The sequence below is a fragment of the Lissotriton helveticus genome, chromosome 8, assembly GCF_964261635.1.
Source record: "Lissotriton helveticus chromosome 8, aLisHel1.1, whole genome shotgun sequence".
In the NCBI taxonomy this organism is placed as follows: domain Eukaryota; kingdom Metazoa; phylum Chordata; class Amphibia; order Caudata; family Salamandridae; genus Lissotriton; species Lissotriton helveticus.
The window spans coordinates 1,601,976,302-1,602,002,449 of NC_136069.1; the positions used below are offsets into that span (position 1 = coordinate 1,601,976,302).

Here is a 26,148-nt window from a genome sequence, read left to right on the forward strand (position 1 = left end):
GACATTGTGCGTTCTCTTCTGTGGCAAATAGATCTAACCAAGGCTCTCCCCACTGCGGAAAGAGGCCTTTCGCCACGTCCGAGTTCAGACGCCATTCGTGATCCACCGAGCACCGACGGCTGAGTTCGTCCGCCCTGGCGTTCAGAGAACCCGCCAGGTGTTGAACCACAAGGGTCACGCCCTGATGTTCCAGCCCCTGCCAGAGCCGCAGGGCCTCTTGGCAGAGGGTCCACGACCCCACCCCGCCCTGTTTGTTAGAGTACCACATGGCGGTGGTGTTGTCCGTGAACACCTGCACTACACTACCCCAGACAGAGGGGAAGAATGCCTTCAGTGCAAGTCGGATCGCCCGCAGCTCCAGAAGGTTGATGTGGAGCCGGGACTCTGCCAGAGACCAGAGGCCTCTGATCTCCACCTCTCCCATGTGCCCCTCCCCCACCCCCATCTAGGAGGGACGCATCCGTCACGACTACGTGCTCCGGTTGGGGTAGGAAGAGGGATCTGCTGCTGACCCAATCGCGGTCCGTGAGCCACTATTGCAACTATCTCGCAGTGCCCTCCGAGATCAGGAAGTGGTCGGACAGGTTGCCCTGATGCTGGTACCACTGAAACTTCAGGTCCCACTGCAGAGCCCGCATCCGCCACCGGGCATGATGCACCAGGAGGATGCAGGAGCCGCAGCGTCAACCTGACCGTGACCCGGGATGAAGGCTGAAAGATCGGAATCAGAGCCTGAATATCCTGAACTCGCTGCTCGGGAGGATAAACCCGAAACTACGCCGAGTCTAGAACCGCTCCGATGAAGAGGAGCTTCTGAGAGGGGGACAGGTGTAACTTCGGCACATTGATGGAGAACGCCAGCAGGTGCAGGAGGTCGGCCGTAGTCTGGAGGTGGCTGACGACTGACTGGGGTGAGCCTGTCTTCAACAACCAGTAGTCGAGATAGGGAAAACTGACACCCCTAATCTGCGCAGATGAGCTGCTACCACCGCAATCACGTTCATGAACACCCGAGGGGCGCTGGTAAGGCCGAAGGGGAGCACAGTAAACTGAAAGTGCTCGCGGCCTACCGTGAACCGCAGGTAACGCCGGTGGGCCGGCAGGACGGGGATGTGGAAATACGAATGTATGACTGTACCACTACTATCTTAACCACGAATTCCCTAACCACGAAATCTAAACAACGATTCATCTTTAACAACGACCTTTTTTTACAACGAGCACCTTAACCACGAAAATTTCCATATTCCTCTTTACACATTTATACTATTATTTTTTTTTCATTCCGCTTTTTTTTTTTAACACTTTCCACTGTTCTTACTTTAGAGGTACAGACCATTTTATTATACTTTTTTGATCGTTTTTCATTCTTACCTGTCTTCCATTTCTGCCTCTTCTCTTCTTCTCCGCAAAGCATTACTTCCGAAAAACAGTGAAACGAGTTTGCGCATACATCAGCTTTTTCGTCACAAATGGTATGCATGCTTATCCGAAAGTATCATTTTAATGTTTGTCTCTCTTTTTATTTATTTTACAACTTTATTATTCTGATGCGACAGGGCTCTTTTGCATTATGTTTATACATTTATTTATATGCATTTTCTGCCTAAACAGTTTTATGAGCAAACCTATGTATTCATAACTTTGGACATACATATGTAATTGCTCATTTTGAGTTTAAAACACATTTAAACTGAAGTATATTCTTTTCTTTGAAAAAGGAATTCTTTTTGTTATAGAATGAATCTCATTTGCTGCAGAAATAATGACACGCTCGTTTTTTAAGAAATTTTGTTTATTTATTTGAAATGTTCTTTTGAGCACAAGTTTCTTTTTTATGAAAGGGGCTTTTTAATAGATGACACCAGTTTTAAATCTCTTGAATATTAAATGTGATTCTTCCTTTGCTCAATATTTATTGTCTTTTTTTGTAATGAATCTGCATCGGCTAATTATCTAATAGTTTTACCTCCCTAGAGGCGGAGAAGTCTGATTCATGGGTTAGGAATTTTGTGGTTCAGGAATTCGTTGTTCTGAAGAGTCGTGGTTAAGAACTTCGTTGTTCGGGATTCCTCGTTGTTCTGACTTCGTTGTTGAGGTAAGTCGTAATTTATACTTCGTTATTTAGGATGTTTCCCGGAAATACGCGTCCTGTAAGTCCAATGCAACCATCCAGTCTCCTGGGTTTAGGGCAGCTAAGACATGAGCCAAAGTCAGCATCTTGAACTTCTCCTTCCGGAGGAAGCTGTTGACATTCCGGAGGTCCAAGATAGGGCGTAGGCCCCCTTTGCCCTTCTTGGGAACCAGAAAGTAGTGGGAATAGCAACCAGACCCTACTTCTGGCCAAGGAATGCGCTTGATGGCCCCCTTGGCCAAGAGGGCCGCAACTACCTCCTGTATAAGATTCAAGTGATCCCCGACATTCGGTGGCATTGCGGTGGCATGGCTGGAGGGGTCTGTAGGAGAGTGGGGTCTGCAATCCTATGGTCACCCCAGATTTTTGCTTCACTGGTTTACGACTTTCCCTGGCTGTGGGCCTGCTAATCAGACCCAGAGCCTAGCTGTTCTCTCTCTAAATTGACAACCATGTACCTTAGGTGCATTTACCAATTGGTACTGGGCCACCTTATCAGTCCCTGTACAGTATACCTTAGGTATCCAGGGCATAGGTGTACCCAGGGCCTACCAGGGGCTGAAGCATGTATTATGCCACCCCTGGCTGGCCATCTAAACAGACACAACTGGCTGCACGACAACTGGGGCAAGGTGATGTAATCACCCTTTGCTTTAGATATAGTTACCTATATCTAAACCTAAAATGGACACATATATTCCTGTCAGTCACTCCTATAGAAGGCCTTATCAATCCTGAAGGCAGAGTGCTTGGAATTATGTGAGATGGTGCTCTAGCATGAGCTGAGCCCGTTTGCAGCTTGCGGAACCAAGTCCTAATAGCTGTTCCATGATAACGCTATACCATATACTCTTAAGTGCATTATAATCCTCGCGGTTAAATGCCAACTCTGGTATAACATTATCAAAACATGTCGAGTAAGGTGTCATACGATTTGGAATACTACCCCCTCGCCAATTCTGGCGACGGGGGTAGCATTCCACCCTTCTAGAGGGACACGACATGTATGTAACTCAGAACCCCGGTTAAAGTTAACTCGAGCCTTGGCATCACAAAATGGATGCTGCCACCACAGACACAAGTCTGACCTCCTGCTGCTGGGAGTCCTTCCAGCGAGGGCGGCTTGGACAAAGGGTTTCCTGCCTTGGGAGGTGCTAGCACCACCCCAGACAGGATTTTGTGTATTGAGGTAGGGAGGCCTGAAAGGAATGAGACATGCCCGGGGCACACAAGGTGTCCTGTGCATACACCGGTTCAAACCAGTTGCTGAGGCATCCCTGCCCCAGCTCTGGCGGGAAACCGGACAAAGGATAGGGGGTGTAGCCACCCCCCTTCCTGGTCCCACCCAGGGGAGGGACCTAGTCAGTAGTGCAGCCCCTTTTAGCCAGATAAAGGTAGGAGCTGGTCCCATTCCAAATTAGATTATCCTGAACTATTCAACAAGAAGAAACTCTGGCCTTCGACGTTCTGCTCCACAGAAGACTGAAGAATCTCCCTTGTGGGCAAGGAGTGTCCACCCTGCACAAGCAAACACCATCAAGCGTCCAGCGGCTTCCCTTTGTCATCTTCCCTCGAGGATCCAGACTTCAGAGCCCGACGAGACCCGGATTCCCAGACCTCTCCGACCTCAACTCACATCTGCAGCAAAGCTGAGACTGTGGGTGCGACGAGACACGTGGGACCGGCCATCTTGGAAGAACCTGCACTTCGCTTCCAGCACGACTCCCGAGGTAAACTCGACCAAGTGCTTTGGGGACTGAGAAGCCCCAGCCCCGAGCAGCCCCTGCACCGAAGATCAGCCCTCCAGCATCCACGAGATCTGCGTGGGGCCCTTCTGCTTTGTTGCTGCTCGACACGTTGTCTGGTCACTTGCCGGCTGGCTAGTGGCCTCCTAGACGACGAACCTTTGAATCTTTTCTGCTGGCCTGGTTGCTCCAGACTGGCCCTTGCTCCCTTCCAAAAGAGGGGCACCCCGGACTCTCCTAGTCCGCACCAGACGCTTTCTTCACTCACCGCGTGGGTTGCCTTTGCCAAGGCCTGTTGACGCCGGTTCCGGATCCAACACCGCCGACAGCGAGAGCCTGCGTGGGACAGCTCGTGCCTCCATCCTGGTCGTGGAAGACACCTCCTGGTCCACGTGGCTGCAGAGTCAAGCGTCCACTCTTCACCTGATCGCGACGACGACATCTGGTTCCTTCCTGGTTCCACTCCAGTCACTGGCTAGTGACTGAACATTGTCCCCTCTGCTTTCAGGTCTCCCTCTTTACCAATCCACCCTTGGATTGCACCGGACATCTTCCTCCTGGTCGCCTGCAGCATCTTTTCTTTCACGCTCCATAGACTTCAACGCGAGAACCCGACACGACTTCGCACCCGCAGCCCGTGGGTGAGGTAACGAGAGCATTTCGGTGCTCAAGGGTAGTTTAACTGTCCAAGTGTCCAGTTCCACAGTCGTTTTTGTCCTACCTAGTCAGGATTGCCCGTACTCACCTTTAACTTGAACTGTACTGTCCATAGACGTTGTTACGCATCTCGCATGTGAGTTCACACTCTGCACACGCGTTCCGTGGGCCTCCTATTACTTACCTAGTGTTAGTGTAGCGTGGTCCCAACGATCCTACAGCCTCTGGACAGCTCCATTCCTTCTATCGACTTTCACATTCCACTTACTTAGTATATGGTTTGTCGTGCCCCTAGGGCACCATTGTAATTTTGTGCAACTTATCGTATTTTTCAGAAGAGATTGTCATGTGCTTAGCCCTCTGACCTCATAAAGAGTTCAGAGGTGTTTGTTATTAATAAATATACTGTTTATTTTCATAACCTGTGTGGTGTCCTTTCACCTGGTATTCAAGGGGTTATATTGTGGTAAAACAGCTGGCTTCACATGCCAAAAGAGTTTAGCCTAAGACTGCTTTGTCCATGCTACCATTAGGATAGCTGGTCTATAAGGTTGACTTACAACCAATCACCATAAGGGTTGTTTGGACTGATACAAGGTGATCACTAGAACTAGTGAGCATCATATATCAGGCCAACTTCTCACAGGGTCATCTCGAAGGAAACGGATTAGCCCCTTCGGACGATTTGCAGCACCCACCTGTCCGATGTGATGGTGCGCCAGTGAAGGAGGTGATGGCGAACCCTGTCCCCCACTGGCGTCGAATGGGCCTGAAAGCATGGACTTGGAGGACTTTGAGGCGGATGCTGTGGGGGTGGATGTGGACTGGCCTCACAGTTGTCCCTGGGCACCGCCACGGTGGTTACCACGTCTGCCACCGCGCTGGATGTTAGTCTGCAGGACGTGTGGGGGCGCCCCTTCCTTGGCCACAAATGGAGCGAAAGGCAACAGTTTGCTGGCGCGGGGTCGACAGGCCCAAGGACTTGGCCGTAGCCCTGGAGTCCTTAAAGCGCTCAAGCGCACTGTCTGCCTTGTCGCCAATAAGGCGACGGCCATTAAACGGCATGTCCATAAGGGTGTTTTGGACATCAGCCGAAAAATTGGCGGACCTCAGCCAGACGTGGCGGCGCAACGCCACGGTCGTTGCAATCGCCCGTCTAGCGAGTCGGTTGTATCCAGCCCACATCGGATGGAATACCGTGCCGCATCTCGACCCTCAGCAAGGGCTTGGACGAGTTTAACCCGGGCCTCCTCTGGGCATTGTGGCAGCACGTCCGCGACCGTGTCCCACAGAGAGTGGGTATAACGGCCCAAAAGGTACGCGGTGTTGACTGGCCGCAACCCCAAACTCAGTAAGGAGAACATCTTTTTGCCATATTGTTCGTACCTTTTGGATTCCCGATCAGGCGGAGCTGTCGGGAATGCGGTCTGGGAGATGACCAGGCTCTCTGGGGTGGGGTGGGTGGACAAGAAGCTAGGGTCGCCCGGGGCCGGGCGGTGGCGTCTGGCCACGTTCCTATCCACAGGGGGACCTGTGGCGGGCCTGGACCAAGTGCCCACGAGAACGTCAGTTAAGGCCTTATCAAACGGCAGTAGAGGCTGCGAAGAGCTTGCCTGCGGTTTAAGGACCCCAGTTAGGAGGTTAGTCCTCACGGACCCAAGGCCTTGGCTGCCCTCGTCAGCACCACACTATAGGCAGCCCCCTCCGTAGCCACGGTAGGAGGGGGGACAAAACCAGTGTCAGGCTAAGTGTCCAAACCACTGGCCTCCCCTAGCTCACATACCTGATAAGACTGGCACTCCTGTGCCGAGTCAGGACTGCAGGGCCTGAAGGCGCGCCGACAATCCTCGACGGAGGTAAGGGAGTCCTCATGGCCACGAGGAAGTCACGAACCTCCTCCGGTGTCGCATTCAGCCAGGGACCGGCGGGTGTGGAGCTGGCTGCGACGCCTGCAGCTCCGGCGGAGCTGTGTGGGCGGTGTCGCCCGAACCCCTGGCCGCATCGCGGGGAGGCATAAGAGCGGTGTCGCTTCTTCGACTTCTTGTGCTTCTTACCGGAGGACTTTGAGCCCGACGAGTGGTGTCGACTCGACGAGCGGTGATGACTCGGGCCCCGCAACCGGTCCCTCGAACTTGAACGGCGCGGGCCCGACTGCCGGAGCTTCGAGGCGCTTACGGGACCACTCACGCCTAGCCTTTGGCGTCAAGGCCCGGCAGTCGGGCATGACTGGTCATCGTGGTCGGGCCCCGAACAATGAAGGCACCGGCGATGGGGTCGGTAACTGTAGGAAGGTAGATCCCTGACTATGGTTGCCCCCAACTTTTTGCCTGGTGTTTTGCTGGTTTTCTGACTTAGTTGACCTGGGACCCTGCTATTCAGGGCCCCAGGCCTACTGCTCTCTCTGTAAAATGGATTCCATGTACCTTAGGTACATATCTAAATTGGATACTGAGTCACCTTATCAGTCCCTGTACAGTGTACCTTAGGTACCCAGGGCATAGGTGTACCCAGGGCCTACCAGGGGCTGCAGCATGTATTATGCCACCCCTGGCTGGCCATCCAAATCTGACACAACTGGCTGCTTGACAGCTGGGGCAAGGTGGTGTAATCACCCTTTGCTTTAGATATAGTATACCTATATCTAACCCTAAAATGGACACACAGATCTCCTATCAGTCACTCCTATGGCAGGCCTTAACAATCCTGAAGGCAGAGTGCTTGGAATCGTGTGAGATGGTGCTCTGGCATGAGCTGAGCCTGTCTGCGGCTTTCGGGATCCATCCCTTAGCCGTTTCCACGATATCGCATACCATATACTCTTAAGTGCATTATAATCCTCGCGGTTATATGCCAACTCTGGTATCGCTTTATCAAAACATGTCGAGTAAGGTGTCATACGAATTGGAATACTAACCCCTCGCCAATTCTGGCGACGGGGTTAGCATTCCACCCTTCTAGAGGGACACGACATGTATGTAACCCCTAACCCCGGTTAAAGTCAAACAGAGCCTCAGCTCCACAAAATGGATGCTGCCACCGAGACACAAGTCTGCCCTCCTGCTGCTGGGAGTCCTCCCAGAGCAGGAGATAAGGACAAAGGGTTTCCTGCCAGGGGCGGTGCCAGCACCGTCCCAGACAGGGTTTTGTGTATTGTAGGTAGGCAGGGCTTTAGAGGAAGGTGACTGCACGTGGCACCCCGGTGCTCACTGTGCATAGGCTGGCTGGAACCAGTTCCAGGGTCACTCCAGACCCTGTGCTGGGGAAAAGCCCGCCAAGGAAGTGGGTGTAACCACCCCCCTCCTAGTCCCACCCCTAGGGCAGGACTTAGTCGCATGCCAGCCCCTTTTTACAGGATAAAGGTAGGAACTGGCCCCCTTCCAAATCAGATCATCTTTGAATCCTGAAACTACTTTCCACGAAAGGAACTCAAGACTTCTTCCTAAGATTTCTCCCTTGTGACTAAGGAGTAGTCACCCTGCATCCGCAGGCACCATCTTAAGAACACTGCGGTCTGCTGCAAGTCTCTCCTCCGGATCAAGACTGCCCAGCTCGACGAGAACCGGCTTCCCTGGCACCTCTGACCTCTACCTACATCATCAGTCACGCTGAGATTCGTGGGTGTGACGAGACCTCGAGGGACCGGCCATCTTCAAGACTGCACGACTTCTTTCCAGCAAGCCCGCCGAGTAATTTCCTGGTGAGTGCTTTGGGGTCCGAGAAGCCCCGACCCTGAGCAGCTCCAGCACCGAAGTACAGCCTCCCAGCATCTCCACGATCTGCGTGGGGCCCTTCTGCTTTTTGCTGCTCACCGCGTTGTTTGGCTACTAGCCCGCTGGCTTGTGGCCTTCTGAACGACGCCCGACGACATTTCTGCTGCTGGTCTGGTTGCTCCAGGCTGGCCCTTGCTCCCTTCCAAAAGAGGAGCACCCCGGACCCTCCTGGTCCACTCAAGACGCCATTTTGAGTCCACCGCGTGGGCTTGAATTAGCCAAGGCTTGTTGCCCAATCCTGGGTAACTTCGACGCCGACAGCTTCATCCATCGTGGGACAGCTCGCCTCTCCATCCTGGTCGCCGACAACGCCTCCTGGTCCGTGAGATCTGCAGAGCCAGCGTCGCCCACTCACCTAGTCGAGGTGACTTCGCCCGGTGCCATCCTGGTGCCCACTTAATCACTGGCTAGTGATTCAAGAACTTGGTCCCCTCTGCTTTCAGGTTTTCTTCTTCCTTGATCCAGGCTTGGATCCATCGAACTTTTCTTCACTGGTCGCCTGCCAGCAACTTCCTTCTTCCAGGCTCCTGGTCCGGCAACGAGATCCCTGACGTCTTTTCAGACCTATGCAGCTGCAGCCCCTGGGCTAGGTAACTTCGGCACTTCGGTGTCCCAGCATAGCCTCACTATCCTAGGGTCAGGATCCACTGTCGTTTTCTTCCTACCAGGTCGGGTTCGCCCGTGAATACTAACTTTGCCTTTACTAGCCTCCATAGACTTTGTCCCGCATCCCGCGTGAGAGTGCACACTCTGCACCCGAGTCCCCTAGGTCTCCTAGAAGTAATCTAACGATTCTATAGTCAAGTCCTAGCGATTCCAAAGCCTATTAGTACTGTACTTACCTGCTAGTAATTTCGCATTCCACTTTTTAAGTATATGGTTTTTCGTGCCCCTCGGGCATTTGTGTATAGCGTGCTAACTTAAGTATTTTCGTAAGAGCTTTGTTGTGTGCCTAGCACCCTGTCCTCATAAAGAGTACAGGGTTGTTGTGATTCTAATAAATACACTGTTTATTTTCATAACACTTGTGTGGTGTCCTTTCACTGGGTGTTCAAGGGGTAATGTGATGGTAAAACAGCTGGCTTAACACGCCCTCTAGAGTCTTAGCCTTAGACTGCTCGTATCCATGCTACTAGGATAGCTGGTCTATAAGGTTGACTTACAGCCAATCATCAATAAGGGTTGTTTGGACTGATATATAGTGATCACTAGAATAGTGAACACTGCACATCAGGCCAACTTCTCACAGTAACCAACATCAATTGGGTGCAGTCGGCACAGGGTTTGAACCCGGGCATCCCTACTGGCACCGATGGAGTCAAAGGACTCGAGAAAAACAGATCAAAAAGATCAAAAAGTTTAGTCAAAAAATTACTAAGGGTGCCACTTTTTCCGGATCGGCGTTTGCTGGCGCAGGAAAAAAGAATAACTGATGCCAGCGCGCGAGGGCGGCGTCTAAGTACTCCGGCAACGTCATCCCGGCGCCAACGACACAGACGCGGAGCCGCAGACGACGCCTAGTGACGCGCAGGGGTACTGCTACGCAAAAGTTTCCGGATCCAGACTGACACCTGGGGATATTCTAAGGTAAGGAATCTAATACTAACCTGTTTCTTTCAGATAGAACTACATATCAAGAACATTCACTAGAGGGGTAGGTGCACCAATTTATGAGAACTTGGAGCAAGGTGGGCCAAATGCAAACATTGCCAAAAAACCTGCAACATGGTGTGGAGCAGGGATAAGTATACCTCCCCACAACGTGGAGAATGAAAAGATATTGATTGTATTGGGGGTACTAAAATCATGTTTAAACAACACTCTGTATTTTACCCTGAAGGAAGAACTCACAAGCAAATAACATTCGAAGAATGCAAAACGGGAAATGTGAACTAGAGCCAAGACCCAACTTGCTAAACCTCTTCAAAGCTCGGATGAACTCAAAGAAATACTTTGGAATCGAAACATAGCACAGAAGCCACTGGTTTGGAAGAAACCATTAATGCGTGAAAATGCAACAGAACCTTGTGTAAGGCTATCACAAGAAGAAAATAGATGCCTTGCTCATTACAATAATTCTTAGAAGAACATAATGCGAAGTCCGAAGAGGACACAGCAGCACAACAGGAAGAGTTTACAGTGAAGAAAGACACTACCAAGGTGGTATTCCTGAAGAGTTATACAACAGCAAACAGAGCAAGTCATATACCCATAAAAAATGGTATAGTCTCTTAAGCCGAGCTCATCAGAGATGACTGAAAATAAATTAAACCAGCTACACAGTTGCAAACCCTATCCGAGAAGTAAGACTCGAACTCGGAGGGTAATAGTCTACCATAAGACAGAAGCAGTGCTTACACTTCAACACCACCTGTGTCATGAAGGCCATAACACAGACCACAGCCGTGGACATCATAGGACAAAATAAACAAGACCCGATGAGATCCAATCACAAGTTGCCAGCCATGAGGCGTTGGACTGTAGAATCCGCATGGCAATCGACTAAATCGAGCCCAAAGGGTAAGTCCCTAGGCTCTCCCGAACATTCTCAGGGAAACTAGATTCATGCAGCCAAACGTGCCTCCTTAGAGTTACTGATCTAGCCATAGCCCTACCTATGGAATCCCTAGTGTCCATCACCGACCTGATAGTGAACTTAGCCATTTCACGACCATCCTGTACCAGCTAAAAGAGTTCAGCTTTAACTTCTTCTGGAAGAGAAGGAAGTAATTTGTCGACCAAGCCCCATAGAGCACAGGAAGCCTTTCCAAATACACAGGACGTGTTCAAAGACCTTAGGGCCGAACTAGTGGACGCAAACAAATTTCGGCCACATATCTCCAACCACCGAGACTCCTTGCCTGGTGGAAACAAAGGAGGAACTTCCAAACTTGATAGCAGAGCAGACAGCAACTTCATCCAACGTTCCCGTAATGACTTGGGTTTCAGCCTCTGACCGGTGTCGCACCACAATCAAATGGTATGCAGATCCGTCGCCGACATCTGCAGCATACAGGTCTCGCACGTTTTAAAGCCCGAAGGCATCGGCATACTGTTCCAGACGCTAAAGACGTTGAGTAGGCCAATCAAACAATCAGGGTGGGCGTTGTAAAGCATGTATAGAGAAAATGATCGACTTTATCGGGAGGAATGAGACCTAGAGAGTCTGATAAAACACTATGAGCTGATGGTGGTTCAGTGTTACCTAAATCAAGCACTCATTTACTGGAAACCCAAAGTAAATACTCATGTAAATGGACAGTAAACAATTTCTCTAGACTGTAAGGAATTGACAAGTGTAGCTGACATAGCAGAAAAAAATCAGAACAGCAAAAACAACTGATTGTATATTTGTTCCAAACACAGGAAAATTAAGTGTGTCACAGCAATAGAAGGACAACAGAAGTCAATCTTTGCAGCTACCCTGAATACAGGAGCCAGAGACCATCTACAAAAGAATAGCAGTCACATGCTGGTGGTTCTTTAAACGCGACAGAGGCAGGATGGGGTGAAAGCTTGTAAATAACACTGCAGGTGGTAAGAGTCCCATTGGAGAGGGAGGGACAGGTGGAGAAGTATTAGTCACAGAGAAAGTATATATAGCATTGGTAAGACGGTAAATCGTAGAGCAAATTTCAAATGAAGGTGAGCAAATTAATTTCCAACTCTTTTATTTTGTGGTCCGCCACCACCGGTGTCATCTGTGTCGCACAGCGTCGAGGTGGTGACCCACTATAGCACCACTGATGTCATAGCAGGAAGCTTCACCGGGCTAAAAGAACAACAAAAAATATATATATATTTCAATTTAAAGTATGCGTACACATACCTTTGTGTGAACAAAAGCACAAGTTACTACTTGTGTAACGATATATCTGTAAGAGACATTAGTTAGTATTAAATTCCTTACCTTAGAATATGCCCAGGCGTCAGACTGGATCCGGAAACTTTTGCGTAGCAGTACCCTTGCGCGTCGGTAGGCGTCGTCTGCGGCTCCGCATCCGTCGTCGGCGCCGTGATGACGTCGGAGTACTTAGACGCCGCCTCCGCGTGCTGACGTCAGTTCTTAGACACAGCTTTTCCGCACCAGAAACGCAGAGCCATGTTAAAAACCAACACTGGTGCCATTGAAACTAGGGCCCTTAAAGGGGATAACCCTAACCCTAGATATCGGTTCGCAGAACGGGGAGGATGGGTGGGACAGTAAGGAATCTAATACTAACTAATGTCTCTTACAGATATATCGTTACACAAGTAGTAACTTGTGCATCTGAAAGAGACGCGTTAGTATTAGATTCCTTACCTTAGAATAGATACCCCAGCAATACCAACCCCGGTGGTGGGTCTGCTAACCAATAATCACACCAGAAAGTCCTGGAGGACGGAACGGCCAAAGAAGCCATCCCTCCGGACTTGGCTGTCCAGGCAGTAGTGTCTTGCAAACGTGTGCAGCGATGCCCACGTAGCTGCCTGGCAGATGTCTTGTAAGGGCACTCCCCTGCCCAGGGCAGTGGTAGTCGCCGTGGCTCGGGTAGAATGGGCCCGCAATCCAACAGGGGGCTCCTTTCTAGCCAAGGAGTAGCATGCCTGGATACACAAGATGATCCACCGGGAGATGGTCCTCTTGTGCACCGCTTTCCTCTTCTTAGCGCCCACGTAACCAACAAAGAGTTGGTCATCCACCCGGAACTGGCGTGTGCGATCCAAGTAAAATGAGAGCGCACGTTTTGGGTCCAGACGGTGGAGCCGCTCGTCCTCTTTAGAGGGATGCGGTGGCGGAAAGAAGGTAGGCAAGGTGATAGACTGCCCGATGTGGAAGGCCGTGACAACCTTGGGCAGGAAAGAAGGCTTAGTACGCAGCACCACTTTGTCCGGATGGACAGAAAGGAAAGGTGGAGTACAAGAAAGGGCCTGGAGCTCACTCACTCTCCTGGCAGAGGTGATGGCAACCAGGAAAGCAGTCTTCAAAGTCAGAAGGCGAAGAAGACAGTTGTGAAGTGGCTCACAGGGAGCGCACATCAGAAACATAAGAACCAGGTTCAAGTCCCACTGAGGCATCACAAACGGAACAGGAGGAAACGTGTGTGTGATGCCCTTAAGAAATCTATTTACAATAGGGGACTTGAACAAAGAAGGTTGATCAGGCAGCCTTAGAAAGGCTGAAAGGGCAGAAAGGTAGCCCTTGATAGTGCCCAGAGCAGAGCCCTGCTGGGCAAGAGAAAGAAGGAAGAGAAGAACCTCAGAAAGAGGGGCAGCAAGAGGATCCACAGCCTTTGCTGTGCACCATGCCACAAATCTGTTCCACCTGCAGGCGTATACCGACTTTGTGGAGGGACGCCTGGCTGCCAGAATGAGTTCAGACCCCATTCGTGATCCATCATGCACCGACGGCTGAGCTTGTCCGCCCTGGCGTTCAGAGAACCTGCCAGGTGTTGAGCCACCTGGGTCACGCCCTGGCGTTCCAGCCATTGCCAACGGCAAAGAGCCTCCTGGCAAAGGGTCCACGACCCCAACCCTCCCTGTTTGTTGCAGTACCACATGGCGGTGGTGTTGTCCGTGAACACCTGCACTACACTCCCCCGGACAGAGGGGAGGAATGCCTTCAGTGCTAGACGAATCGCCCTTAGCTCCAACAGGTTGATGTGGAGCCGGGTCTCCGCCGGAGACCAGAGGCCTCTGATCTCCGCCTCTCCCATGTGGCCTCCCCAGCCCTGGAGGGACGCGTCAGTCACAACTACGTGCTCCGGTTGGGGAAGGGAGAGGGATCTGCCGCTGACCCAATCGCAGTCCGTGAGCCACCACTGCAGCTGTCTCGCAGTGCCCTCCGAGATCAGGACGTGGTCGGACAGGTTGCCCTGATGCTGGGCCCACTGAAACTTCAGGTCCCACTGCAGAGCCCGCATCCGCCACCTGGCGTGATGCACCAGAATGATGCAGGAGGCCATCAGCCCCAGAAGTCCCAGCGTCAACCTGACCCAGACCCGGGATAACGGCTGAAATATGGGAATCAGAGCCTGAATATCCCGAACCCGCTGTTCGGGTGGATAAACCCGAAACCGCGCAGAGTCTAGAACCGCTCCGATGAAGGGGAGCTTCTGAGAGGGGCGCAGGTGTGACTTTGGCACATTGATGGAGAACCCCAGCTGGTGCAGGAGATCTGCCGTAGTCTGGAGGTGGCTGACTACTGTCTGGGGCGAGCCCGCCTTCAACAACCAGTCGTCGAGGTAGGGGAAGACTGAAACCCCTAACCTGCGCAGATGAGCTGCGACCACCGCCATCACCTTTGTGAACACCCGTGGGGCGCTGGTAAGGCCGAAGGGGAGCACGGTAAACTGAAAGTGCTCGTGACCAACCGTGAACCGCAGGTAGCGCCGGTGGGCCGGCAGGACGGGGATGTGGAAATAAGCGTCCTGCAAGTCCAACGCTACCATCCAGTCTCCTGGGTCCAGGGCAGCTAAGACCTGAGCTAGTGTCAGCATTTTGAACTTCTCCTTCCGGAGGAAGCCGTTGACGTTCCGTAGATCCAAGATAGGGCGTAGGCCCCCTTTGCCTTCTTGGGTACCAGAAAGTAGTGGGAGTAGCAACCACACCCTACTTCTGGCCCAGGAACGTGCTCGATGGCCCCCTTGGCCAAGAGGGCTGTAACTTCCTCCTGCAGAAGTCGCAAATGATCCCCCGATACACAGTGGTTCTGCGGTGGCATGGCTGGAGGAGTCGCCTCGAAGGGGAGGGTGTAGCCCCTTCGGACGATTTGCAGCACCCACCTGTCCGAAGTGACAGTGCGCAGGTGGAGGTGGTGATGGCGAACCCTGCCCCCCACTGGCGTCACATGGGCCTGAAAGCACGGACTAGGAGGGTTTTGAGGCGGATGCTGCGGGGGAAGGTGTGGACTGACCTCGCCGTTGACCCCTACCGCCCGGACGGCGGTTCCCACGGCCGCCACCGCATTGGGTATTGCCCTGCGGAGCGTGGCCACGAAAGGAGTGAAAAGCAGCCGATTGCTGGCGCGGGGCCGAGAGGCCCAAGGACTTGGCAGTAGCCCTGGAGTCCTTAAAGCGCTCAAGCGCATGGTCTGCTTTGTCGCCATAGCTGATTATGTCATTCAATATCAGCTCTATTTCATACGCTGACGATACCCAATTGATATTGGAGTTGGATAGGGAGCGGCCCGGTGCCGAGGAAGATCTAAAGGACTGTCTTACAGCAATCTTTAAGTGGATGACCATCAACCATTTAAAGTGCAACACCGGAAAAACTGAAATCCTTCCTGTAGGTAAGAATAACCTTTTTTTTCCCAACAGCCTGCTGGCCAGCAGAGGCTGAAGTACCCCCTAATACTATCATATCTGCCCGCAATTTAGGCATTAAATTTGACCACCAGTTGTCTTTTAAACCCCAGGCCGTGGCAGTAGCAGGTATGTGCTTTCAGATTATCAAAGCACTAAGGACGTTTTTCGATCTTCTTCCGTTACCAGCGAGGAAAACTGTCGCAGTGGCCTTAATTAGCTCTAGGCTAGATTATTGCAATGGACTCTATGCTGGAGCAAATAAATCTGTTCTCCACAAATTGCAAATGGTCCAAAACGCGACAGCCCGCTTGGTACTGCGCCTGCCTCGTAGGTCATCGGCCTCTGCAGCCTTAAACACCCTTCACTGGTTGCCAATAGGGAAAAGAATTCTGTTTAAAATTCTTTTAATCACCTTTAGGGCATTTCATCAACGTGGCCCAACCTATTTATATAATGGGTTTAAAAGACATCAACCAACTCGCTGTCTTAGATCTGCCCATCAGAATTTACTCACCCCCCCTCATTTTAAGCTGAAGACAAAGGGTGGTAAATCCCTTTTTGTTCTAGGAACAAAGGCCTGGAACAAACTCCCTCCCCAGCTGCGATTAATCTCCCAGGAAGCCCCTTTCAGAAAATCACTGAAAACCTGGATTTTCTCCCTGCCTGATTCCATCAGTAGAACTCTAGTGTAATGTGTGTGAAGAAACTTAGTGACATCTTTCTCCCCTTTTTTTTACAACTCCTCCATCTGAGTTGTTTGGGCGCCAAGATACTCCTTGGAGTGAAAGCTGCGCGGTAGAAATGTCCCTTACATTACATTACATTACATAGAGGCGACGGCCATCGAACGGCATGTCCATGAGTGTGTTCTGGACATCTGCCGAAAAGTTGGCGGACCTCAGCCAGGCGTGGCGTCTGACCGCCACCGTCGTTGCCATCGCTCTACCTAGCGAGTCGGTGGTATCCAGCCAACACCGGATGGAATATTTGGCTGCATCCCGGCCCTCCACAAGGGGTTGGCCGAGTTTGGCCCGTACCTCCAACGGACACTCTGGCAGCACTTCCGCGACCGTATCCCACAGAGAGTGGGTGTAACGGCCCAAGAGGCACGCGGTGTTGGAAGACCGCAGTCCCAGACTAAGGAATGAGAAGTTTTTTACCATTCTGCTCATACCTCTTGGATTCCCTGTCCGGTGGAGCCGACGGGAACGCGGTCTGGGAATTAGAGGCCGCTTGGACTTCTTGTGCTTCTTACCTGACGACGACTTCGACCCCGGAGGAGTGCGGCCTACTCGTGGTGGCTCCGAGCCCGCGACCTGTCCCTCGACCTCCCATGGGATCGGGACCTCTCGCGGCGCGGGACCGACTGCCGGAGTTCGAGTCGCCTGCGGGACCGCTCCCGCCTGGCTTTCGAAGAGAGGGCCCGGCAGTCGGAGCAGGCCTTGTCGTCGTGGTCGCCGCCTAGACAAGTTAGACACAGGTGGTGAGGGTCCGTGACCGACATCGTGCGGTCGCAATCCTCGCAGTGTTTAAAGCCAGGCATCCCTACGGCACCGATCGGCGTCGTGAAGACTTCGAAAAATGATCAAAAAGATCCAAAAGTTAGTCAAAAATTGACTAGGGTTACTGCTTTTTCCAGATCTGCGCTTGCTGGCGCGAAAAAAAGAAGAACTGACGTCAGCACGTGGAGGCGGCGTCTAAGTACTCCGACGACGTCATCACGGCGCCCACGACGGACGCGGAGCCGCAGACTACGCTTACCGACGCGCAAGGGTACTGCTACGCAAAAGTTTCCGGATCCAGTCTGGCGCCTGGGGATATTCTAAGGTAAGGAATCTAATACTAACGTGTCTCTTTCAGATGTATGTGTTTGGGGGTGTTACAGGGTTTTTATTAGTTTCATGGCACAATGATTCTGCCCAATTGTGCAAGTCACAAGGGGAACTTAAGACACTGGGTTGGTAAGATCCCTCAAAATAAATACCTTGGTAGTTGCCACAGGGCTAGCAGAAATTACAAGAGCAGGTACAAAGGTACAAATGAGACCACCTTCTTGCCCACGAGAGCAACTTTGAAGAAGTCTGATAATCACTGGAGTATTAAGTGTGTCCTGCTAAAGGCTGGATTGAAGTATTGCAGTCCAGCAAAGGGGTTTGTGTCTGCCAACTGACGCTTGGAATATACACTTTGTCAGTCCGTCAACTTGTGCATTTCACAATAGTCGAGAGGCCAATAAGCATTCTGCAATGGCAACCTTTTTTAAAAGGCTACATTAGGGATAATGAGACAAAGTGCGCAACCGGACCATCAGGGGAGAAAAGTAACATCGCAGTTAACTAAGGAAGACATTTCCAAATTTAGGAACACAGAGGGCGCCTATGGTTGAAGTCAGGAGGAATGTGTCACGGACACCTCTGGCAAAAGAATGAGTAAGGCCTCTAGAGTCACTCATTGCAGTTGCTAAGGCTTGGCAGTAGGGGAGTTGGGTGCCCTTTCTACAAAGCTGCTTAGGCCTCATCAGATGACTGCCTTTTGAAGAGTTTCTAAGATGGCAGGCTGGTGCAAGAAAACTGCAGGCACCTCAGCAGAGAGCCTGGTGCAAAACTACAAAGGGTACAACAGACAAAACCTGGTGTAAAGCATCAAAAGGAATCCCAGCCTGAAGCCCAGCACAAGAGTGTATAAGCCAAATACAGACAAGACTTGAAACACCCAGTTGTTTCCTGGCCACTAAGGAATTTCAGTCAGAACAGGAGGATGTGTGTGGAAGGGGAAGTGTTAGAGGATGGGGGAAGACCAGAATGAGAGAGGAGCCTTTGCTTGGCAAGATTCAAGAAGTACGAAACAGAAGATGCAGGCCACCAGAAGAATGAGTATCTGAATGTTTCTGGTGAACCTGCTGACGAGAAACTCAGAAACATGCAAGTAGTAAAGAAGATCGATGTACCTAGTAAAAAGAGTGAGGTGGAAAACTAGGCACCTACTCGGAAAAAAACATCATTTTAACCTAGAGAGTCAGCAGTGAAAGAAGGAAGGAGCTAATGTAAATGAGTTTTGTCAGCATATGAAAGATAGCATATGGTAACTGCTAAACGTTCTTGTTTCATACATTTTCAAAAGGGTATAAAATTAAAGGCCACAGTTTATGTGAAATATATTCAGCTTATGAACTTCAGAAGAATCCAATGATTGAGGAACTTCGTCCTGAAGTGCAGCTTAACGTCTGGCATAGTACCACATGCTGGCCTCCAATTTGGAAGCTTGTACTCATTTTGAACTTTCAATTTGAATCTGGGGAGAAGCTGACGTTATATTACTCTTTTCCACGGCACGCAGCTCTTAAACTACTATTGAAGCCTAGCATTTAAAAGCTGTATCCGAGGATCACAATCCAATGAAAGTTGAGCTTTAGGTCTCTTTGTACGAAGAAGGCACATGACCACCTCATGATATCAGTATACACTGCAAGTAAATCCCAATTATTGGAAAGAAACATTCTTCCCCAAAAGTAGTCATGCTGTCAGTGTCCATTAGGCTCACATGATGTGCACATATTACTATTTGGTGGGTATGGAAGGAACATTATGGAAGTGTAACATGCCTCTTTCTTGTTTCACTAGTCTTCGCCTCTTCAGGAGAGTGTGGAAAATGTGCTTCGAATGGATGTTATTTCCTCAATTTATTATGTAACTCGAGAGCCTTAGGGATGGACATAACTGTCCTACTAACATTAATGCTATATAAACTTGCATGTAGTACGCATGTTAATAAAGTATTATAGTAAACAAGCAGCAGATGATTCTAAGGGAGAGTTCTGCAGTATATGAAAATCATCACCTATTGAAACTTACATGCTGGATACATTTATAGACAAAAGGTGCGATCTTAATAGATGTCCCCCAGCTGAGGAGCCTAGTGGCTTATTGTTTAAAAATAGCCTCTGGAAGACATAAAAGGGTTACCTTTTGTGGAACTGAAATTTCCCATGTCTAACCAGCAAGTAACAAATATGAACATTGGGTACAAACTGCAACCCTATTACAATATAGGAATATTTTTCTTCTTTGAAGTAAACTTTGACCGCATTGGTATCAACTTGACACAGAACTCTAAAAGGCTGCCTTCTTGCAAGTAAACAAAAGCCCTAAAGCAGTTTCTTACATAAGGGGCTTGCATACATTTGCATTTTGGTGTCACATTCAGAAATATATTTATTTATTACATCACCTGCTTAATTCGGTTAAGCATCTCAATAATATAGATATAGTCCAAATAAACCATCCCTGCAGTGTCCCAGTCCTGTATGAGAGTACTGCGCTCAGGCGACGCCAAGTCTTCCAGAAATCCCTTCAGGTATTCATATTTCTCATTAATGATGGCATCTGTGGGAGTACAGCTATGTATTAAACATCTAGTGAAAGAATGTTTTTCAAGTTTCTAGACAAGAAGCAGGTCAAATAATATGTCAATCGGTCAAAGATGTATACAATTTCGAAGTGCGTTTACTATTACATGATCAACAAACCTACCGGAAAAGAAAAGAAATAGGACATGGAGAAATTACCAGGCATGGTTAGGACAAAGACCAATTGATGCAAATCACCCAGCTTATTGCCATGTTACTGCTGAACTCCTATTCATACAGATTTATAACAGTTTTTCATCCTTACACAATACATTTCATGAGTTCTTCACTTTATCCAGTACCATTAAATGTTTATTACAGGACTATAACTATTAAGTATGGGCATGCTTTTCATATGGCCATAGAAACAACCACATTTATTTGAATTATTAAACTGGATGCTTAAGGATAATGTTACCTACCCAGTAAGCTTCTGTTCTTGGCATGTAGAGCTGTAGATTCACAAGCTTTGCATACCCCTGCCATCTAGTGTTGGGTCTGGATGTTTGCAAATAGTTTTTCTCTGAAGAAGTCTTTCCAGTCACAAGGTAAGGTGACTTCTCCTTTCGGCGATAGTGTGCATGGGCATCGACTCCATTGTTAGATTGTTTTCCGCAGAGGGTGAGCATGGAGTTAGTATGTGTAGAATAGAAATGTCCATGCATATAAAAGCAAAGTGAAAACTACAACTACAGGTACCCGGGGAGGCGGGTTGGCGCATGTGAACCTATAGCTCTACATGCTAGGAACAGATGCTTACTGGGTAGGTAAGTGCGCGGTCCAAACCTTGGTATTCCAACAACCTTGGATAACTAAAACACTCATGTAAAAAACTTGAACGTTGCTAGAGGTTGAAGTACTGCCCTTCGGCGAAATTAGCATTAAGAAGGGCACAGAGGGGGTACTATGCAGCTATTAAGGAGGCAAAAAGTTATTTCTATGCGGAGCGCATTGCTGGCTCCAGCAATAATTCTAAGGAAATCTTTACCATTGTTCAGAGTTTCCTTAATCCTAGTGCGGAGCGTACAGACATGCCCGTTTCGGCAGAGTGGTGCGAGAAATTGCCAGGCTTTTTTATCGACAAAATTCAGGCAATAGAGGATAGCTTAGGATCTGATTGCACAGGGCAGGCTGAATTCCATATCTCGAGCTTGCCAGCTCCCTCTTTGCTAGTTCCCAGTTTGATGGATTTCCGGCCGATTACTTTGGCGGATTCTTTATCCATCCTTTTATCCCTTAAATCTGGTGCTCCTACTGATCCGTGTCCTGCAAGGTTGCTGGCAGGGGTTACAGAGGTAGTTAAACCGGAGGTGAATGCCATCATAAATTTGTCACTCCAGACTAGCATTGTCCCTCAGGTATGGAAGGAGGCTAAAATGCTATCTCTTCTGAAGAAGCCTTCCTTAGACCCAGACACACTTACTAGCTATCGGCCTATTTCTCTTCTTCCGGCGGTGGCTAAGGTGTGCGAGAAAGCAGTCTTTAGACAGTTATCCACTTTTGTTGAGTCATCTGGTGCTCTTCACCCGGCCCAATCCGGATTTAGGGCATCATATAGCACTGAGACCGCTCTTGTGGAAATATCGGAGGCTATAAGGGAATGTTTGGGCGCGGGCGGCAGAGCGGCCTTGATTTTATTGGACCTCTCTGCCGCCGTTGACACGGTCCCCCATCAACAACTGCTTACCAGCCTTTCTAGCATTGGTTTGTCTGGCCGGGTCTGGGAGTGGATTAAATCCTTCTTAGAAGATCGTCCCAGTGTAAGAATTGGCTTTTGTAGTCTGGTCTGCCCTGTTCCCATGATGCACTGGGCCAGGGACAGACTAATTTGCATACAGCCAGGTTCTGAAACTGGGATGGTGCAATGAGCTAAAAAACGGTGTTGGATCTAGCCCTGATCTCTTGACTGGGTGAGAGTACTCTGCTTAATTCAGAGACTCTGTCCATCACCACCCCTTGTTGTAAATAAAGAAGATCGTACACAGCAGGTCTGGATGCCACCTTTTTCCTCAACCCCCCAAAGGGTGTCCATTGGAGTTCCGCAGGGCTCGACTCAGAGCCCTTTGCTTTTTAATATCTTTATAACACCCTTGATCTTTCTTGCAGAGGAGCTGGGAGCTAAAGTCAGCCTATGCGGATAACACCCAGCTCCTCTTCACTTGGAAGGAAAGTGAGTTGTCCCCCACAGTAGCCCAGTGTTGTCTTTCGTCTTCAGATGGCTTTCTAGGGCACAGTTGAAGTGCAACGAGGACAAGTCTGACGTTCTTCTTTATGGTTCCTCCCCTCCGTCCTTTAGGGAGACTCTGTGGCCTTCAGAGTACCCCCGGCCTAAGAAATCTGGCAACCCTGCAAAAAATCTGGGAATCTGGTTTGGGGAGGATCTTAGATTTACCGTTCAGATAAAGCGACTTGCGGGGGCGTGCTTTGGTATTCTAAAATCTCTCAGGAAGTTCTTCCCTCTGCTACCTAGGTCAGCCAGGGAAATGGTGACTCGGGCTCTCATCCAGTCACGTTTTGATTATGCTAATGGTCTGTACATTGGTCTTCCAGGGTATCTGTTAAAAAAAATTACAAGTAAGACAGAATGCGGCAGCTAGGGTTCTGCTGCAAATCCGTGGGCGCTCAAGTATGAAACAGTACCTACGGGACTTGCATTTGGCTGCCTGTGGTCCACCGAGTCCATTTCAAGGCCCTTACTCTGGCTCATAGAGCCTTGCATGGTCTAGGCCCGGTCTACATCCAGAGGCGCTTTTCCTTCTATGTTCCTCGCAGAAATCTCCGCTCTGCTATTCAGCGCTCGACAGTCCTTCCCTGCTTTCGTAGGGTTCAGCTAGGGGGTAGTTCCCTCTCTGTTAAAGCAGCGGAGGCCTGGAATTCCCTCCCTCTGGAGCTGCGTAATATTCAGGATACCATGCTATTTAAGAAGCAGTTTAAGACCTTCCTTTTCAATCAAGCCACCTAATTTTGCGGTTTTGCTGTTATGTCCACCAACGTGCCGGGACAATCTTGAGTATCCGTGCGTGATACAAATGTTTAATAACATAACATTATCCGTTCGACGCATGTGAGATGTAGATAACATGCTTTGCATAGACTATACAGCAGTATACTCCCAAAGCAGTGGCTAAGCTGTAGTAGTTGTTTAAAACAGTGTTTTAAGTACATCCTGGCCTACAATAGCTTGTTGCCTTGCGAACACATCTACACAATAGTGCTTGGTGAATGTGTGCGTTGTAGACCAAGTTGCTGCCTTACAGATGTCAGCTAGGGAATATTCCCTAAGAATGCCATAGTAGCCCCCATTTTGCAAATGGAAAATGCTCTAGGGGGTATTAGCCTAGTTGTTTTTGCTTTCACATAACCATGTCTGGCTACATTTCATGATCCATCTTGCAATGCCTGATTTAGATATGGGATTGCCTTTGTGTGGTGGCGAAAAAGAAACAAAAAGCTGCTTTGTTTTGCAAAATTATTTTGTTCTTTCCACATAATATAGTAGAGCTCTAACATCAATTGTGTGTAGAGCTTGTTCAGCTGCAGAACCAGGTTGAGGAAAGAACAAAGGTAACTCAACTGATTAATACGAAAGGGACAGGCTACTTTAGGACAAAATATTTAGGATTGGTTGAAGAACCCCTCTGTCTTTGTGAAGCTGAACGAAAGGCTCTTGTATATTTAATTGAAGTTGAAGTTAAACGGGGACAAAACGGAGGTCCTCCTACTCGGTAGAAATAAAGAGCTTTGGAACCCCTTACATTGGCCACCAGAGATGGGAAATCTTCCCGCCCCAGCCACACAAGTAAGAAATTTAGGAGTCATTATTGACAATACTTTGTCGATGAAACAGCAGGCAAATAAAGTTGCTGGCCTCTGTTTCACCATAATAAAATGGTTGAAGAAAATCATTTGGATGTTGCCCCAAAACACCCAAAAAACCGTAGTCAACGCATTAATAACATCGCGTATTGACTACGGAAACATTCTCTACTTGAGCTCAAACCTAGCAGTGATCAAACGACTCCAAATGATCCAAAACGCTGCTGCACGACTCCTGTGCAGGATCCCTAAGTTTGATAGAGTATCAAAGCATCTGAATGATTTACACTGGCTCAGGATAGAACATCGGATCAGCTTCAAAACCCTGAGTTATATGTTCAAGATTAAAACCAAAACTGCGCCCTGCTACCTACAAGCCTTGGCCTCCCCCTACCTGCCAACAAGAAACCTCCGCTCCCAAACAGCAGCGAATTTCGCCGTCCCGAGATTCAAACTGCAAAGAACTGGAGGGCGTTCATTTGCTGTGAGAGGGCCTACTCTATGGAACTCACTCCCCCCGCATATCCGGAAAGAAGAAAGCTATACGAAGTTCCGGAAATATGTAAAAACCTGGTTGTTCCAGAAACAACTGCAGTAATACCACTATTCAGCATTTCTCCTTCAATCTAACCGATGGTCACAGGCGCCGGGAAACCCTTTTTGGGTAGCTGTAGCGCCATACAAATGTAAAAAAAAAAAAAAATAAATGCCTGGAGTTCACCAACTCTCCATAGTGAAGTGATTGCAACGAGAAAAGCAACCTTCCATGAGAGGAATAGTAATTGACACCTGTGCATTGGTTAAAATGGTGGACCCATTAGCCTTGTAAGGACTATGTTTAAGTTCCATACTGGTGCAGGTGGGACACCTGGTGGTATCACCCTTTTTAATCGTTCCATAAAGGCTTTAATCACTGGTACCCTGAATAGAGTTAAGCGCTGTCTGTTTTTTAAGTCTGTAGCTACTGCTGCTAGATGTAAGCAAATGGATGTATAAGCTAGTCCAGATTGCTGTAAATGTAACAGATAACAGGTGAAGCATCAAGAGGATTGATAGTTATTTTTACAATAGATAACAACTTGTTTCCATTTTGCTGCATAACATGCCCTTGCAGTAGGTTTACTAGTCTCTTTTAGGATATTCATACATTCTGGTGGTAATTGTAAATGCCCATTCGTGGGTCCCCTGCTCACTTTGCCACTGTATTCAAGCGAGCCTGGCTGATGAGGGGTGTTACCTCGAAACCGATCTCAGGATGCTTGGCAGTTAGGGCTTGACTGTTCCCATGAGGCATAGGGTCAAGACTGATTTGCATATAGCTCTGTCTGAACTGGGGTGGCGAAATAAGCTAAAGAACGATGATGGATTCAACCCAGATCTGTGACTGGGGGCGAGTGTCTGAAAAGTTTCAGCACTCCGTCCATCATCTCTGTGTTTGGTAATTGTAAATGACCAAACTCTGACTTCAGGAGCCAGATCGTTAGGTTGAGTGCTTTGGGATTTGGATGCCTGATTTCTTTATGGCTCTGAGTGAAGTGACTGGAGTGAGATGCAGCTTTTGGTGTGGAACTACTGACAGCTTCAGCAGGGTGGTGAACAAGGGTTGATGTGACGTGCCCATGTGGGAGCTATGTGAATCAGTGTGACGGATGTTTGCCTGAACCACCAAACTACCAGCGAAATGAGTGGGAGAGGCGGAAAAGCGTAAGCAAAGGTCTCTGACCAGTTCATCAATGGGGTATTGCTTAGGAGAGCGGGTGTGGGAACCTGGAGGCGAAGCTTGGGCATTTAGCATTTAGTGCTTTGGAGAACAGGTCTGTGTGAGGAAATCACCATTCCTAAAAGTTGGGGAGAAGGACTTGGGAGTGAAGTTCCCACACGTGGAGTTGCTGCCTCGGTCTGCTGACGTCTGCAATCTGATTGTTTACTCCTGGAAGATGCTCTGTCAAGAGATCAATCTTGTGGTGTTTAGCCCATTTCCAAATGGCGTGTGCTAGGCATGACAGTTAGAGAGTGTGTAACCCCCCAAACGTTTTTGTATATAGTACATAGCTCTCATGTTGTCCGTGCGGACTAGGACAGCTTTACCTATGAGGTGAATTTGAAAGGCTCCGAGTGCTAGAAACATTGCTAGTAGTTCTAGGTGATTTATATGGAGACTTGTGCTTTAGACTCAACAACCCTAGGATTGTGTGATCTTGTATGCGAGCACCCCAACCAGTGAGCAATGAGTCTGCTGTTAGCACGGTCTGTGGAAAAAGGTGGATTAAAGGCCACCCTTTGGATACATTTTGTGGGTTCCACCACTGCGGAGAGCGATGGGTGCTGCCAT

At 49.2% G+C, this 26,148-nt stretch overlaps 1 protein-coding gene across 1 annotated transcript in view; it reads right to left on the reverse strand.

Annotated features, from left to right (window-relative positions):
• Positions 1–26,148, reverse strand: part of NUP98 (nucleoporin 98 and 96 precursor) — an 853,605-nt gene that overhangs the window by 97,967 nt on the left and 729,490 nt on the right. The window contains 1 exon segment of the mRNA XM_078658655.1: positions 19,823–19,977. Within this exon segment, the coding sequence (XP_078514781.1) occupies positions 19,823–19,977 (155 nt within the window).